The sequence below is a fragment of the Thalia democratica genome, chromosome 2, assembly GCF_965202585.1.
Source record: "Thalia democratica chromosome 2, ktThaDemo2.hap1.1, whole genome shotgun sequence".
In the NCBI taxonomy this organism is placed as follows: Eukaryota; Metazoa; Chordata; class Thaliacea; order Salpida; family Salpidae; genus Thalia; species Thalia democratica.
Genome location: NC_139166.1, coordinates 29,818,008 through 29,834,606, shown reverse-complemented (window position 1 = coordinate 29,834,606; position 16,599 = coordinate 29,818,008). Strand labels below are relative to the sequence as shown.

Sequence of the window (16,599 nt, the reverse complement as noted above, 5' to 3'; positions counted from 1 at the left end):
AATTTTGAATGTTTTAAACTTAGAATAAGTAAATCAAAAGGGACGATTAAACTTCTTATAGAAAAATTAAACATTTTATAGTTAATATTAAAACCTTTACAATAAAATATTGCTCTTAAATTATTTAAAGAATAAGTTATAAAATACTAGCTTCAAAATTTTTTTTTCTATTGTTTTTTGCCTATATCTAAGAATTTCAAAAGTAAACATTTCAACTTAATCTGAATTATAAAAAAATACCTGTTTTAGATAATCAATTTGTATATGTTACAAATTTATAATACACTAACAATACAGTATATTTAATTTTAAAATGTTAAAATCAATGAAAGCATTGTAAAATACGTTAAATGAAAAATATTTAATTTAAAACAATAACTTTACTCAAGTAAATGATTTAAATCAGAAACTATACTTAAGATATGTATGAAGAAAAAAACATTAAGCATAGCAATAAAGTATATATATAAATATACAAAAAGAATTACGGGACATTAAAAAAGTTTATAGTCTTTTTTAAGTAAATATAAAACTTATACGTAAACTTTTAGATATAATATTTTTACAAGTTTTTGTATAATTATGCATATCTAAAAGAAATGATTTCAAAAGTATAAGTTTGTATAAACTCGGAACAAGATAGTTTTCTCATCTGTGTGATACGTATAATATATATTAGTTCTTTATAAATTGAAACACACAACTAAATATACCAATTTTAACTTCAGTGCATTCCTTAGTTTTTTCTATCCAAAGGAAAATTTACAAAAAAAATAAAGATTTTTTTAGTGAAAAACATCAAGTGAAAACCAATTTTATTTTTTCTATGTAGAAAAAGCTTAACCTTTTTCATCAATTTGTTTATCATCATTTAGTTTATTAAATAGTTACAAAAAATCCCTTATTATCTACCAAAAACCTCATCAAAGAAGTATGTAAGAATAATAAATAAAACTTCCAGAATACGTAAAGTTTAAATGTTTGCCTCGTCAAGCAGAATTGTTGATATTTCCTAATAATGCACCGACAGCTCCGAAATAACCTTCATGTTCAAGAAAGAGAGCTTTTGATTTGCCCTTGCTCCAAAACTCCATTGCATAAGCCAGCTTTCTCATCGACAGTGGGTTTTGACGAAGGAAGTTACCGCAAAATACAACTCTTTCCATTCCCTAAATGTTTTATATATTAATTTGCAAGCAACATATACACCAATAAACGGATTATTTTTTTAATAAGGATGCGCGATTCAGTCTGTAACGTATTTTTTAGTTTGAAAATAATTTGTGCTAAACATATAAAACTGAGCTTTTTAATAAATTTTAAAAGTGATTCTTAACTTTATTTTTAGTATACAGTTGTGCTTATTAAATGATTATTTGATTACAACTTTGCTTTTATAAAGTTTATTTTGTTTCTATTAGTATCAAATTACGCGGCCACTAATAAGTGTAAAACCGAAGTTCCGAAGTTTACAAAGCTGTTACGTAAAAATTCTAGTAGTAATCTATAATAAATGTGCATTTGTGTTAACTTATTGAAACTATAACCACTATGTTTGAACATCTTATGGTTATCCACATCGATGTCTTTATTATAATTGTAGCAGTAAAGTAAAGTAACCGTCGGCAAACATTAATAGAGAATTTGAATTAAGTGCATAGGGGGTGGGGATTAAAACACTTATTTTGAAGTTAAGTCTTATTATTTACATCAATTCAAAATTTTAATTTATTATCAATAAAACAATGTTTCACTCGCTTGAACCAGATCAAACAAGATCATAAATTTAATAGAATCTTATTAAAATAAAATATTTTTATTTTATACATAGTTAATTAAGCTACCAGTTAATGTTTACCGCTTGTTAAAATTCGAAGTAACTTTTGAGATATAAGTGATCAAATTTAGAGGGTTCAAGAGGTTTTTTATCGGTCTCGCAAATTAAAAAGAAAAAACTTGACTACTTCACTAAAAATAAATTGTCTCCTTCATTTTTTAAGCATTTGTTTAAAACTTTAGAACATTAACTTTTAAATTTCTTAAATAACTTTTAGGAAATTTATTTTTTTAAATTTTCCTTAAAATAATTATAAAAAAAAATCACATAAATTTTATTTTCAAAACCTGCTTTCTATAAGTTGTTAGTAATATTAAAAAGAACATTTCCGGAAACTATAATCTGAATTTCTTTAAGAATAAAGGAGAATAAAGGTTTTATTGAATTTTTTGAAATTCCGAGAAAGTCTGCTTTGAAATTTTTAAATTACATACGGATGTATCGGATTTCTATTTACAAAACTGGTTATAACTCACAAGTTGGTTATTATTCTTTTTAATAAAAAGTATGTTATAGTATACACCACTCTGAGCATTCAAATAGGAGTCAATTTTAATTTTTGTAATTAAAAAATGTTTAACTCTCCTTTGCCCTAAATTTAAGTAAATAGTTTCTTATTAAAATTCAGATTTCTTACAAGCTTAAGTATTAAATTAAAACACAATTGAAACAAAATAGTAATTAAGTTTTACCTCTCTCATGGCCAGCAACAAAGCAATACCAGCGATGTTGTTGGTGATTGTTACCAGCACCGCTCTTGACTTGTCTTCTGCAGTTGCTGCCTCTCTTGCTTCTTTCTGATGCATTTTGCCAAAACTACAAAAAATTTTATCAGTTACTTTTTGTAAATTTAAAAAATTATATTAATTCAATTACTAATTTTTAGATACTTAATTTAAATCAAAAGTTAACGTTGTTATTTTATGTTATGTATTATTATAAATTTGTATAAATTAATCAACAATAAACTAACAACAACTGATTAGCTATCGTAACATTTTACACTGATAAGCAACACAAAAACTTATTTCATAGCTTAACTACTTTAAAGATTTTCTCAAATCTTAAATGTAGTACTTAAAATTTGGGTAACTAATAATCATAAGATTTATACGTATTGCAAACAGCTTTGTAATCCTCACAAGTTTTAGTTATTTAGTACTTTACTTATGAGTAAACAATTTACTACCATAATTTCATAAAAAAAAGCTTTTACGAGGACTTATATAAGACATCGATTTAAATTTTTGAAACTTAGATAGTTTGAGAAACCGCTGAATGTACTATAACATTAAATATACTTGAAATAAATTTGTGTTCTTCAAAAATTTATTTTAAACATCACTGATGCACGAGTTAGTCTTTTCAGCAAAATACATTGACAGGTTCAATACGCGGAAATATAATTCGTAGATAAGACACACACACAAATACTCATACGGTATAAAAAAATCACCTCGATGCTACAACGTCGGAAGCCAGGCCGAATTTGTTGTACCCGCTACCGTATATATCACCAACCAGTTTGTCAACTTTTGTGGAGTCTCCTTTCGATGCCAACTTGATGGCTTCGTCGAATGTTTCACATCCGGTCAGCAAGCAGCACAGACCCAAGAAACTTCCGCCTCCTATGGAGGATCCTGTGAGTAAAAGTGTTGCTTTTTATGTGCTGCACACTTAATTAATCTATTTAGAACTAACTTATTTAATAACTCCGTAAGTTAATTAATTAAATTTTGTGTTTCAAAAAATTGACTAAAAGTTATATACCAGGGTTTCCCAAACGTTTTTTCCCCTTTAAGGAAAATAATAACCTTTTAAATAAATAAAAAAACCTATGGCCTCCCTCCTACAATATTTCTCAGAAAACTACCATTATATACACTCGAGAACTTTTTTATGCACTTCATCATCAACCCCAGATTATCTAGCGTAATTTTTACTCATGTCCCTTTTACTACTCACGGCCCCTCCTTTGACCCCTTTGCTGCTTATATATATAGCCCCACTTTGGAAAACTCTGCTCTGTACACTAGCAATTTAGTCAATTTTTTAGACGCAAAATGTAGATCATTAACTTATGCACTTATAAAGTAAATTAATGCTAAAAAAATAATATATGCTAGATTGTATTTAAATAGTAAAAGTATTGAAGCAGTTACTTCGTTATTCAACATTAAAATACATATTTGAAGTTTTGATTTAATGATTTGATACATATTTGATAATTAATGATTTTGTGAGAAAGTCTTACACAGTTTAGTTACTTTGTTAGTCATATTTTTTGATTGATATATTACAAATACCAGAACGAGGAAACAATTAAAGTTAAATATAAATATTATATTAAAAATAAAAACTTTTAAAAAATTGTGAACTAATAATTAAAGTTTTAATCACGAATTTGCATAAAAATACGTGCAGATAGATCGTTTAGTTGTAAAAGCACCATTTTAAATGAGTTTTACTATAAAATAAGCAAATATGTACACTATTCTTATGATTGTACTACCAATTAAAAACACAACCAATGTTACATTATTTATTTCAAAAAAAGGTTGTTGTTAAAAAAAAAGAAAGATGCTTATGAGCTTTGTAACTTTACTTTCATGTGTGTTAAAAATATTGTAATATACCTCTACAATTAAGTTTTACAACCTAAAAAAAACTAATAGTTTATATATTTCTAATAACTGAATAGTTTGGAGTTTTCTGACAGATCAGAAATAAAAGCTCACAAGTCTACTGAAATTAATGTTTTCTTAACATATTTCAAATATTTCTTAACAACAAGCCAACTTCTAAATTATAGTATTTAGTGTATTTTAATTAAAAATATGTAAAAGCTTGTAATATATTAAGTGTATCATAGCAAATTTAAAACTGTATAAAACTTGAAATATTAAAAAAGAGTATTGTCAAACTTTTAGACTTTCGTATCTTATATTAACTTGATTCATTACAGTCTTTTAATTCATATTCTAATATAAAAAAAAACATTAATAAAGAATACTTTTGTTTTAAAAGCTTAAAAAAAACATACTAAAAAGTATTAAGTTTATTAATAGTTTGCGAAAACTAAACGCAAAAATACAAAGCTTAAGTAGTTTGATCTTTTTAATAATACATGCAACCTAAGAAAGAAAATAAATCAATTCTACCTGAACTAAAATCAATATGGATTTAATTTACAAGCTAACTTTTTGTCCTTGGGTATAAAGCACTATTAGGTAAAAATTCATGTACTTCAACTACATTTAATTCACTTTTGATAAGAGAGTAAAAAAGTATGACTATTTAAAGACCAATAAATAACTAATTAAATAAAGTTATATAAACAAATATTTGTATGGGATTTATTTAAAACAGGAAACTGCTGCTTTTTATTGTAATTAGTTATAATAACTAATAAAAGTGATGTTTTTTCTTAATTGGAAAATTTCTAAAACAAAAAAATATATAATAGAAATATCTTTAAAATGAAAAAAGTAACGCGAATTGGACTATTTATATTTTTCTATTTTGACTTGAAGATACAAAAATCTAAAGGTTAAAAGCGATGATATGACCAAAATCATAATAGTTTGTTTAATAAAGAACTATTTAATTTGTATCATTAAACTAAAATTTAAAATCGTAATTTTTAAAGTAATTTTTTTCTGTTATAAAAAATATATTTGTAAGAAAACTTTGTATTTATATATATCTTAAAAAAAATAAACTCAATAAAAAGTTACGGTCTAATAATTTTTCAAACAACTATTATTTTAGAATAAGACCAGAAGTTTATTGTATCGCAAATAGCATTGTACAACAAAGATTACACCATAAACAAATGTTACATGAAATAAAAAAAATCGCGAACTGAACTTTGATAGTTTTTATATAAAATAAAACATCGTAGGCTTAATTTTTTTGAAAATTGAATTCTATATTATTTACTTTGCCCTATTGAACTAAAAGGTAAAAATTTTAGATACCCCATTAAAAATAGTCAATTCTTATTTGTCTTCTTCTTTGAAAAAAGTCTTTCGGAAAATAGTCAACTTTTGTTTGAAATTATTAACACTAAACAAAAATAAAACTTTTGAATTTGTTAAATAAATTAACTGTGACTTTATAGTTAAAAACTGAAAATAAAAACAAAGTTAATTTTAATAAAAAAAATTAAATATCTTCAATGGATCAAAAACATACAAAGTTGTTAAAAATTAAATCAAACTCATTATGATTACATCATATAAAAAATTAGTAGTGAAGGTGCTTTTGAACCTGTACAATGAAACAACAAGTTAAAAAAAACTGACCAGATACACGCGAGTAGTCGTCAGGAGACCTCACAACGAGGAAGCTGACACCCGAACCGATGTTTGCAACAAGGTAGGGATAAGGGTTTGTAAAATCGAACGGCTCTTTTGTGATCGGATCATTTGTGTCTTCCGTGTTGGATATGGTGAAGCATTCAGACCCCAGGCCGTTCACATCACAGTTGTGGTCGATGTAGTGAATTCCTGTAACGTAAAAATTACTACCTTTAAACAAAATTTTTAAGCATCATTGTGCAATTTTTATTAAATTAAAACAATAACTTGCAGTCGAAACCTATTATATGTGGCGTTCTCACGGGATTTGTGCAACAACGAAAACAAAGGCAGTATACAAAAAAAATTGGACAAAAATAATATTACAGAAAAAAAAAGTAAATTTTTAATATACAAGTAAGAGTTTTAATACAACTAAGTAAAGCGAATAATACATATTAATTTTATTTTCGTCATCTATAATATCTTTAAATTTAACTAAAATATTTAGTTTCCAAGCTTATGTTAATACACAGTGAATATCTGCTGTTTATAAATTTACACTAATTGTAGCATAAATTAAAGATTTAAATAATAAATTAGTAATCTACTGTTATGTTAATCTAATTTTTTAATGTGAAAATAGTATTTTTTTAGTTCGTTGGTTTTCTATATAAAACTTTATTTGTTATACTTATTTCACACAAAAATAAGGGAACACTTATTAAGATTTTGTACGATATAGTTATAAAATTATATTATGTATTTCATATTAAAATCATCTATAGCCAAAACTAAACATAAAATAAAAAATACATGTATGATATACCTTTTATAGAATTAAATCATTTGTTTGGTCTAACAAAGTAAAGTAAACAGTTTTGTAAATATTTGCACAAAAGGTTATGTTGGTGTAATTGAGTGAATTTTGTAAAAACAAAAAACAAACATGACTAAAATTCTAAAATATATATGTTTACATGGTATGACGAATCGTTTTTTCTTGAAAAAATATACTTATATGTCATAAAAACTAAAGTTATATAATTTGAACCTTTTTTTTTATAACTAAATTTAACATTTTTAAGCTTAGCACCAAAGTTTTCCTAATACTATTTGGCAGTTTTAAAATCTATAAAACAAAAAAAATATTTGATTACTTGCGCAGTATGATAATATTTATTAAATACTTATAAAACTAAATTTGTTTTTTTTACAATTAGAAACTTTATAATGACAAAATGTTGTAAAATTATTTAGTTTTAACAAATATAGCTAACTCGCAAGTATACCATTTTAAAATAAACTACCTGAGTATTATGAATTTATAAATAGAGTGAAAATATTTAATCGTGTAACATTACTAGTTTAAACAGAGATTTATTACCCTTTTATAGCCTTAAAATATTTTCAAAATCAAAAACATAAAACTATAAATCTGCAAAACTTCTAAAATTATAACATCGAGGCTTAACTTAAAAATATAGCTGAGTGTTAGTTTTAAACAAAATTAATTTGTAAAACTATTTTGAACTGAACCAAAATTGTACAGTATTTTGTATAAGCAACAAAACTAAACTATATGTAAAACAGAAGATAATTTAAACTGTATACAGTATTTTAAATTACATACAAAACAGCTATAGTCTAATATAAAATATATAACTACAATTGTATTTTAAACTAAATAATAGTGTAACAGCGAAAACCAATAAAATGAATAATTTTAGACTATCTAAAAAAATGCATCTAATTCCAATAGAAAAACTAAACTTGTTAAATGAAAATACATCATTGATTTAAATGAGTATTTATAGTAAGATTGTGTATTTAAATTTGTCAAATAATTTAGTCAACTTTTTATACTAGCTTGTAAATAATAAGAAACATAATTTTTAAAATGGTCTCTTATAACTTTATGCTGATTATATATGAATTATTCTTAGCTATAAAAATTTAACCTTTAATAAGACAATCCATTTCATCAAGCTTGTTCAACCTTACATCAATTTCTTTTAAGAACAACTCTTCAAATTTGTATGCACCTCCCCCAGTAGCTTGAAATGTTGACACGAGCGATGCAAAATTTTTTTCTTTAACCATATTAATGAAAATTGCCATTTGATCTGTTGGAAATCGAATAAAGTGCAAATTGCCTTCACATCCTTGAAGTTCCATGTTCTTCATAAAAATTTAGATTAAAAAATTTTGTTAATTCATACAGAGGAAAAATATAACACATTCCTTTTAGACTAAGTTCAAAAAAATATATGTTATTTGTTTTATAAGAATTATAAAACGAAGTCTATGTAAGCAAAAAAACTTAAATTCTGTATCAGGGTTGCCACTTTTATAGCAAAAAAAAAAGCTTGAGTGATAAAAAACTAGCCTCAGTTTAAGATAAAATTCGAAAAAAAATTGGAAAATCAAAAAACTTAAAAAAAAGTACTTAGAAAATACATTATTAACTGATAGACTTGATATCTTGAAGAAAAACATAATTTTTGAGAACAACAAATGATTTAAAATTTATTAATAATGAAATTTAAAGAAAAGATCTAAGCTATCTAAAGTTTTGCAAAAAATTCAAAAAACCTAAGTGAGCCTTAGTTTTTCAACTAGTAAAATCAAAAAACAAGTTAGTCTGTGTGTGGCAACCCTGCTTTATGCATTTATTTCAATCAGATTTTCAATTAAAATTAATAAAATTTTAGGTTTAAAAAGTTAAAAATGATGCAATAAGGCATTAAGTCCTAGAAATATAAACAAGCAGAGCCAGTTGAAAAACAAAAACAAGTGTTTTTGTAAAGAAATATGTTACTGACTTACAACACTTTGCTGCTTATAAATTATGAATGGTTTGAAAAATTCAATAAAAGATTATAGTATATTAAAAATAGCATGCGAAAATATACATTTATATATTAAGTAAATTTACTATTTACATTGTGTATTTTATTTTATAATATAATGTTCATGATATAATTTGTAAAATCTTTTAATCAAAAAATAGGTTTGAAAAGAGTAGATTACCACACATTGAGTCAAAATACTACCATGAAAGACCAAAAACTGTTTTGAGTGACCTTAGTTTGTCTTAAATCACCCTTATTTTCATCTAAATTCGTTATTAACTAAGTTTTAAAAATTAAAATTAAAATTTTATAGCAATAAGTATCAATAAGTAATAAGTTTTTAAATAAAATTGGTTATAAATTCAAAATATTGAAACCGAAACAACTAATTCTCATTCAAAATCTAGAGAAAAAATGGACTAAGATTTTAAATTTATTTTTCAATTTTTCAAAAAGTTTTTTATAAATACCAAAATAGCCTGAGTCAATCTGAGTATTTTTAAATTTCACAATACCCTAAGTTAGCTTAAGTTATCCTGAAATATTAAAAAAATTCAAACTGTCCTGACTGAGTGCGTGGCAATCCTGAAGACAAGTGGTCATATACTACTTAGCTTTGCTGATTTTGTTTAAAAAAATATTGTTATTATAAACACTTATTCAAAAAAGACATATAAAACCTTAACTTAAATTTACAAATTAATACAAGGTTGTTGACTAATGGACTGGCAATCTGTAGTGATTAGCTAGTTTAAGATCTTGGAAAGGAAAAACTAAAACTCAATATTTTCAAACTTTGTTAAAAATATGTGTTATGATGTTATAATAATAGTTATAATAAAAGTTACAGTATAACTTGTTTTTAGTTTTATATTTCTAAAATTTATTTTAACTTCCTACAGACATCAGTGTAAAAATTTGTGTAATAATAAACATACTATACTTAAAAAAAGATTTAAGGAACTAACTAACTTATTTTTCATAAGGAATAAGTTTACCGTATTATAATATACAACTTATTAGCTTGTGATTTGAAAATTTCATATAATATAAAACAAAAGTAATAAAAATATATCTATTCTGTAGTTCTAAAAATTGTTTACGCTTAAAAAATATACAAACTTTAATTTGAAGATGCACATCTCTCACACCTGTCTGTCCATAAGCTGCATTGTTGCAAAGAAATTTTTGTATTCTCTTCACGGCAGTCTCTTCAGCCACTCTTACTCCCTTCTTTACTTTTAAGGGCTCAAAATAAACAAGCTTCACAAGTGTGCCTCCAACATCCATGCCAAACCAGGGAAAAGGAGCTTGTTCTTTTATGACATTGTGGTTTGCATTGTTGCCATTGCAGTTTAAATTTTTACTCATAATTTAGCTTTTGACTTATTTAAAACTAAAACAAAAGTTGTTTAAAAATTATGTACTTTTTATGTGTTGATTTTTTTAAAAATCAAGAAAATTATTTTAAAATGGATCAATTAAAATACTTTAATACTATATAAAATGATATAACTGTTCTAAATGATTTTCTAAGATTTTTTCTAAAAAAATAACCAAAATAAATAGTGCTGTTAAATAATAATATTAAACTATAGTGTTTAATCTACTTTTAGACAAAATTTTTCAACTACTATTCAACATAACAAAAATGTTTTAGTTTACACTAAGATTACTTAATAAATCAGGGTTCCCTCCTAAACTTCAAAAAAAAATATTTTGTTGGAAAACAAATTTTTGTGTATACTAATTTTGTATATAAACTTTGAATAAGTTTTCAAGTTATTAATTAGTAGGCGCAGTATAAAATAGTAAACTAATAATTACATGGTTTCCACTAAAACTAAAAACAAAACAGTGCAATTTTTCAAATTATTTTATTCTGTTAAAGGTATGATATTTTTTAATATATTCTAACTTAAATTTATTTTTATTATTGTTGTTGATGGATTTAAATATTTTATCAAGCTTAGTATCGTTACCATCAAAAGGTGTTTTTATAAGAATGATTTTTACTTTACATTGGTATGCAAAGAACTTTTCCTTTGGTCAAGTATTGTGCTAAGAGTTTTAAAATTAAAGAGCTACTGACTTAAGCTACTGTTTGTCTTATTTTTCAATTACTTTTTGAGCATTTTATTAATTGATTCCATTACACTTTATTTACAATTTGATCTTATTCTGTTGAGTTATAACAAAGTTGCTTTATAATTTTTAAAAAACTAAAATTAATTATTGAGATATAGCCGGTCAAAGGCACAAACTAAAAAAGGCAAAAAAAGACTATTTCACTAAAAATCTATCTCCTTCTACATTTTTTTGAGATAAATACCTAAAACTTTTATAAAGTGTTCCTTGCAATATCTATAAAATACTGTCAGAACAGAATTTCTTAAAATTTCAAAATAAGAATTTTCTTAAAAATACTATTTTTTGTTTTTTTTTTGTCCTAAACTATTATTTTTTAATTTTTGTTCCCATAGACTTTCTAAATACTGCAAGGAAGATTTCCTGAATGTTTGAGGTAATTATCTAAAAAACATGGGAGGAAATAAGTGATTCATAGTTATTCCTGTTTTAGTTTGTGCCTCCCATAAGGAACCTATTGTAGTCTCCAACTTTGACCAGCTATACCTCAAAAATTAAAATCTGAACAAAGCAACTTGTAGCTTAGTTAAAACTTAAAAAAAAAATACTAAACTGTATAAAAAGGTGTTTACGCCCCTATGACCTCAACAGGTCAATTTTAAGCCATCTTGTTCAATTCAACATTAAACCAAATAAAATGCATTTGTACACAAGGAAGTTGCAACTTTTTACTTTTCAAGAAATATATTTGATACATCTTCTAGAAGATAAATTTAAAATAAGTAGTCTTTTTTTTTGCTCTTTTAGTTTGCGTCTAAATAATATAAGAAACCAATGAAATTACAAACTTTGGTTGTTCATATTTTAAAAAATAAGCTTATTTTAAAATAACTGTAAAAAAAAACTTATAGCTAGGATAAAATTCTACAAAATAAAGCTATTTAAAAAAAGAGCCTCCTTGTTATCTTGTTTAACTTATAAAATAACAATATAGAGCAAAACTTTCAAAAGCGTTTTGGTCTAATAGGCTAATAGCTAGAAGGCTTTTTTTGGTGCTGTCTATTTATGTAATTTGCCACTTACAAAAAAAATGAGCTAAGTAAAATTTATGTCTTATGGCTTAAACCTGTGCTTCTAAGTAAGTTGTGTATAATAAATGTATTTACTTATAATCTAATGATTGGGTAGAAACCTGCCCATAAAATGTAAAACTTTGGCTCCAAACATGTAAACTTAACCCACTAAGAAAAATTAAAACAGACATTATTAATTCTCGGATTTTAAACAAAGAGCAAATAAAGATTTCAGGTACAAATTACAGGAGATTGGGAAATTATACTAGATATAGCAAAAAAAGGTCACATAGAGTTAGAATTTCCTCAAAATGGATTGGATAGTTGAGTAAGATTTGTGAATAAAAATAATTTAAATGCTTCAGCCAAATAGAAACATCTGGCCTGAAGACTAAAATTGTTGCCCATCCCTAATAAAAGGTACATGACTTTTTCTTTAGACTACTGTGCACAGACTTTAAAAGTTAGTAATTCATTAGCAAAGCTACTTTCCCATCATTTTTTTCACAGACTTTTGATATTTTTCTATCATTTGATATTATAACTTTTTTATTATAGATTTTATAGATATAAAATACTTTTTTTACTAAAAAAATATTTTATGTTACCTTCAAAAATTATTTTATATTGAAAATTTTACATATTTTTGTTTAAGTTATAATATTAAATTAAATATAATTGAATAAAATATATCTTAATTATGTTTATTTTGTTATATCATATAGACAATAAAAGTCTCTAACTGGACAAAAATTTATAGTGCTAAAACACAGATAATGATTGAAACATTAACAACACAGGTGTTCAGCTATAATTATTTAGTACCACTAAATTTTACTGCTCAAAAGCTTCAGGTACAAATAAATAAACAATGATTTAAAACACTCTATATATACAGGTAGATTTATAATAAGTAGTAATCAGCAATGACAAATAATAATAAGCTTTTTAAGTATTAGGATAAAATCCAATAATTAAGTATTTACCACAAAGTCAAACTAATACAAAACGTAAAACCATAATAAAAAAAGTACTTAAATAAACTTTTGTGTTTTTAAGTTTTAGTATTAGTTTGACATTGTTGTAAATAGTTCATTATTGGATTTTATCCTAATAATTAAAAATATTTAAAAAACTTATTATTATTTATCAATATAAAATTTTAGTTTTAAAAGATAATTATTAAAGATCTTAAGTTATTGATATAGAGAACATTTAACTTTAAATATTTTAAGACTTTATTTTCAAACTGATGTTTCACTAAAAAAATTATCATCAGTTAAAAATAAATTCTTTGATTATTTATCATTGCTAATTATAAATTTACCTATATATATATATGACTATATTTTACTATATATATATATAAAACAAGGTGATTATTTAAATTTGAACACCTTCTACAGAGCCCACTTGAAGGGCTTTTAAATAATTTATTGGAAAAGTACGATGATTTTAAAAATACTAGTACATATGTTCATAAAGCTAAACGCTTTAATCATCTAGTTCAACTTAAAATAAAATTGTACTTTTATTTTAAAATTGACTATATATTATACATGACTATATAATGTTCTGATGAAAGGTGATAAACGTTGAAACTTTAGTAAACAATACAAAAACAAGTTGTTTTTTTTATTATAAACACATATATATATTTATTTATTTGATTTAATAAAAAACAATAGTTTATATGACCGTTTCGTATATGAGATATATAACCTCATATACTCATCAGTAAGCTAAAGTTTATTTACAATGTTAAACATAAATTTAGAATTTGAAAATTTTATAATTATTATGATGTAGCAATAATAAAGTTTATTGTACAGTAAGCTGAGTTTGAAAAAATATGCTGATCTTGTTAATTTAAGAATTTATGCATTTTGAAAAGTTTGGAAAAGGCTGTATTAGAAAAACGTTTTGAACTGTATTAGAAAAATGTTTTAAACTACTCCTGTTACCGGCTTAATTTAACTTGTTATATTTAGTTAGTTTTAATTTTGCTAAAAAAGTATTATTGGTAATGAATGCATATATTTTGTCTTTCCCTTTTCTTGTTTAGTATTATGTTCTTGTCTAATTTATCAATTTCAATTTTTCTAAGTTGCAAAGTTTGCAGCCGATTTTAGTATTGCAATTTGATTTTGTCCTGTTTAATATTTCCCATTTAATTTTGTAGACTGTATTGTTATCTTTTAAATTCCGTATGTAGTTTGCCAGTTCTGTTGTATGTCTTTTGTTAATATTGTTTGAACGTAACACTAAACAAGAAAAGGGAAAGACAAAATGTATACATCCATTACCAAAAATATTTTTTTAGCAAGATTTAAACTAACTAAATATTAAATCAAAGTAAAATTAAGCCGGGAACACGAATAGCTTAAAACATTTCTATAATACAGTTTAAAAAGTTTTTCTAATACAACCTTTTCCAAAGTTTTTTAAATGCATAAATTCTTAAATCAACAAGATCAGCATATTTTTTCAAACTCAGCTTACTGTAAAATAAACTTCATTTTTGCTACATCATAATAATTATAAAATTATCAAATTCTAAATTTCTGTTTAACATTGTAAATAAACTTGAGCTTACTGATGAGTATATGAGGTTATATATCTCATATACGAAACGGTCGTAATATTGTTTTTTTATATAATCAAATAAATATTACCACATATAAATACTAATTAAAAAAATATATATTTAAAGTAGACTTAGTTAGCCTGAATTTTGAAAAAAGTTATTAAAATAATTACAAAAAAAATCAATTCAATTTTGCATTTTATTCCAGTTATATATTTCAGCTTCTTTAATATTTTAAACTATTAAGTCTAGTAACATGTACACTCGTTTAACTATTTTTATTTAAGTCTACCCCAACACAATTAACTGATTATATATACTTTTTGAACATGTTTGGCCATTTGCAACACAGTTTTAAAAGCTATAATAAAGACCCATACTCCATCAATTAACATATGTTAAAGCATTGTTAGTATATAGTTTTTATATTGATAGTGGACTTTTATAAATTTTAACATTACCAAGGTCAAGAAAATAGTTAAAGTTACACTTTAGTTAGACTTTTACTTTCTTTAATTAAAAAAACTTCAAATAATGAAACAATGGCAATCTTTAATTCAAATGACAGCTACCTTTAATTATTTTATTTTATTTTTATCTTAACCATGGTAGATATAAAATGTAATTTATCAACTATAAAATATAATATAAAAATAATTAGGTAAGTAAGTTAGAATATCTCTCAGTTTACTTACAACTTACAATAGTAAACTATATATAAAAATTTACAATATACAACAAAACTTTATAATTGGTGAAATTAAAATATTGTAAGATTTAAGTGAAAATTTCAAACTAATAACGTCCAAGAGTTCAAAGTTAAAAAAAATGCTACATCAGAAGAAAATAACACTCCAATTATTGTTAAGTAATCTGCTTGAACTTAGTATATTGCATGAAATTAAAAAAAAAAAAGAATAAAATAAAATATTTTCATTAACTAGGTACAATAATACTTTTCAGTAAATTATAATAATCATTTATTGTTGTAGAAAGAAAAGTAATACTAATGTCTTTCTACCAAAAGAAAAACATTTTTTAGTGTTGAGTTATTATGATTACTAATTTCATTATTATATTCATTAACTAATAAGTAATTGAACAACAAAATAGCACTAAAAAAGTTTGGTCCAAGGACCTGGTGTAAAAAAAATCTTTTGGTTATTGAGTTGTACACCACGGATACCTTTTAACGTCTTGCCAAGACAATACTTTTTATACAGCTATTTTGCATATTATAATATCAGTTACAATGATAAACTAATGTTGTTCCAAAATTTGTATAACAAGATGAGAGAAAATACATATATTTTAAGTTTCTTCTACTAGAAGCTAATCTAATTGTTTTAAATTTCTACATCAAAATTAACATTGTCTTGTATGTTTAAGCTATTGTTAACTGTTATATTTAGTAATGTATTAATTAGGGTTGCCAAAAGTTTTTGAGAAATTCCTTCCAGATTTTTCTAAGTTTCTTCCAGGTTTTCAAAAGTAAGTTTTTGGTTCTGTTTTTAGTACAAAATAAACTTTAACGTACAAAAATTTACTTAAATAGTATAAAACATTGAAAAGATAGTGCAAAGCTACTTCAAATGTGTTTACTTATTTAAAAAAATTAATATTAACAAAAAAATATTTATATGACAGACATTTTTGACTATTCAAAATTCTAGGTTTTTTCTAAATTTCTCAATTCTGGATTTTTGTAGCTTAAATTGTCAAATTCCAGGCTTGTTAGAAACCCTGATTAATACTTTTTTGTATACATGTTGACCACTAGGTTTTAATCTCTAAACCTTTAATTCAGAGAATTTTCAAAGCAGTAATTAGGACCCCTACCCCATAAGGCAACACAAGA

General features: G+C 24.2%; 1 protein-coding gene across 1 annotated transcript; it reads right to left on the bottom strand.

Moving 5' to 3' along the window:
* Nucleotides 1–493: 493 nt before the first annotated feature.
* LOC145829882 (pantothenate kinase 3-like) lies at nucleotides 494–10,384 on the bottom strand. Its single transcript, XM_082937758.1, has 6 exons — nucleotides 10,116–10,384; nucleotides 8,100–8,319; nucleotides 6,145–6,348; nucleotides 3,294–3,477; nucleotides 2,530–2,653; nucleotides 494–1,169 (listed from the first exon to the last, which is right to left on the bottom strand). The coding sequence occupies exons 1-6, from the start codon at nucleotides 10,362–10,364 to the stop codon at nucleotides 990–992; spliced, it is 1,161 nt and encodes a 386-aa protein (XP_082793884.1). The 5' UTR covers nucleotides 10,365–10,384; the 3' UTR covers nucleotides 494–989.
* Between the last annotated feature and the right edge of the window lie 6,215 nt (nucleotides 10,385–16,599).

What these genes read in the sequence shown, in the direction of transcription:
- LOC145829882 (XM_082937758.1), bottom strand. Translation starts at nt 10,364, where the DNA reads ATGAGTAAAAATTTAAACTGCAATGGCAACAATGCAAACCACAATGTC. An exon ending in TCCGACGTTGTAGCATCGAG is followed by an intron (nt 2,654 to 3,293) that starts GTGATTTTTTTA and finishes AATTTTTTGTAG; the next exon opens with TTTTGGCAAAATGCATCAGA. An exon ending in TGTTGCTGGCCATGAGAGAG is followed by an intron (nt 1,170 to 2,529) that starts GTAAAACTTAAT and finishes TAAAACATTTAG; the next exon opens with GGAATGGAAAGAGTTGTATT.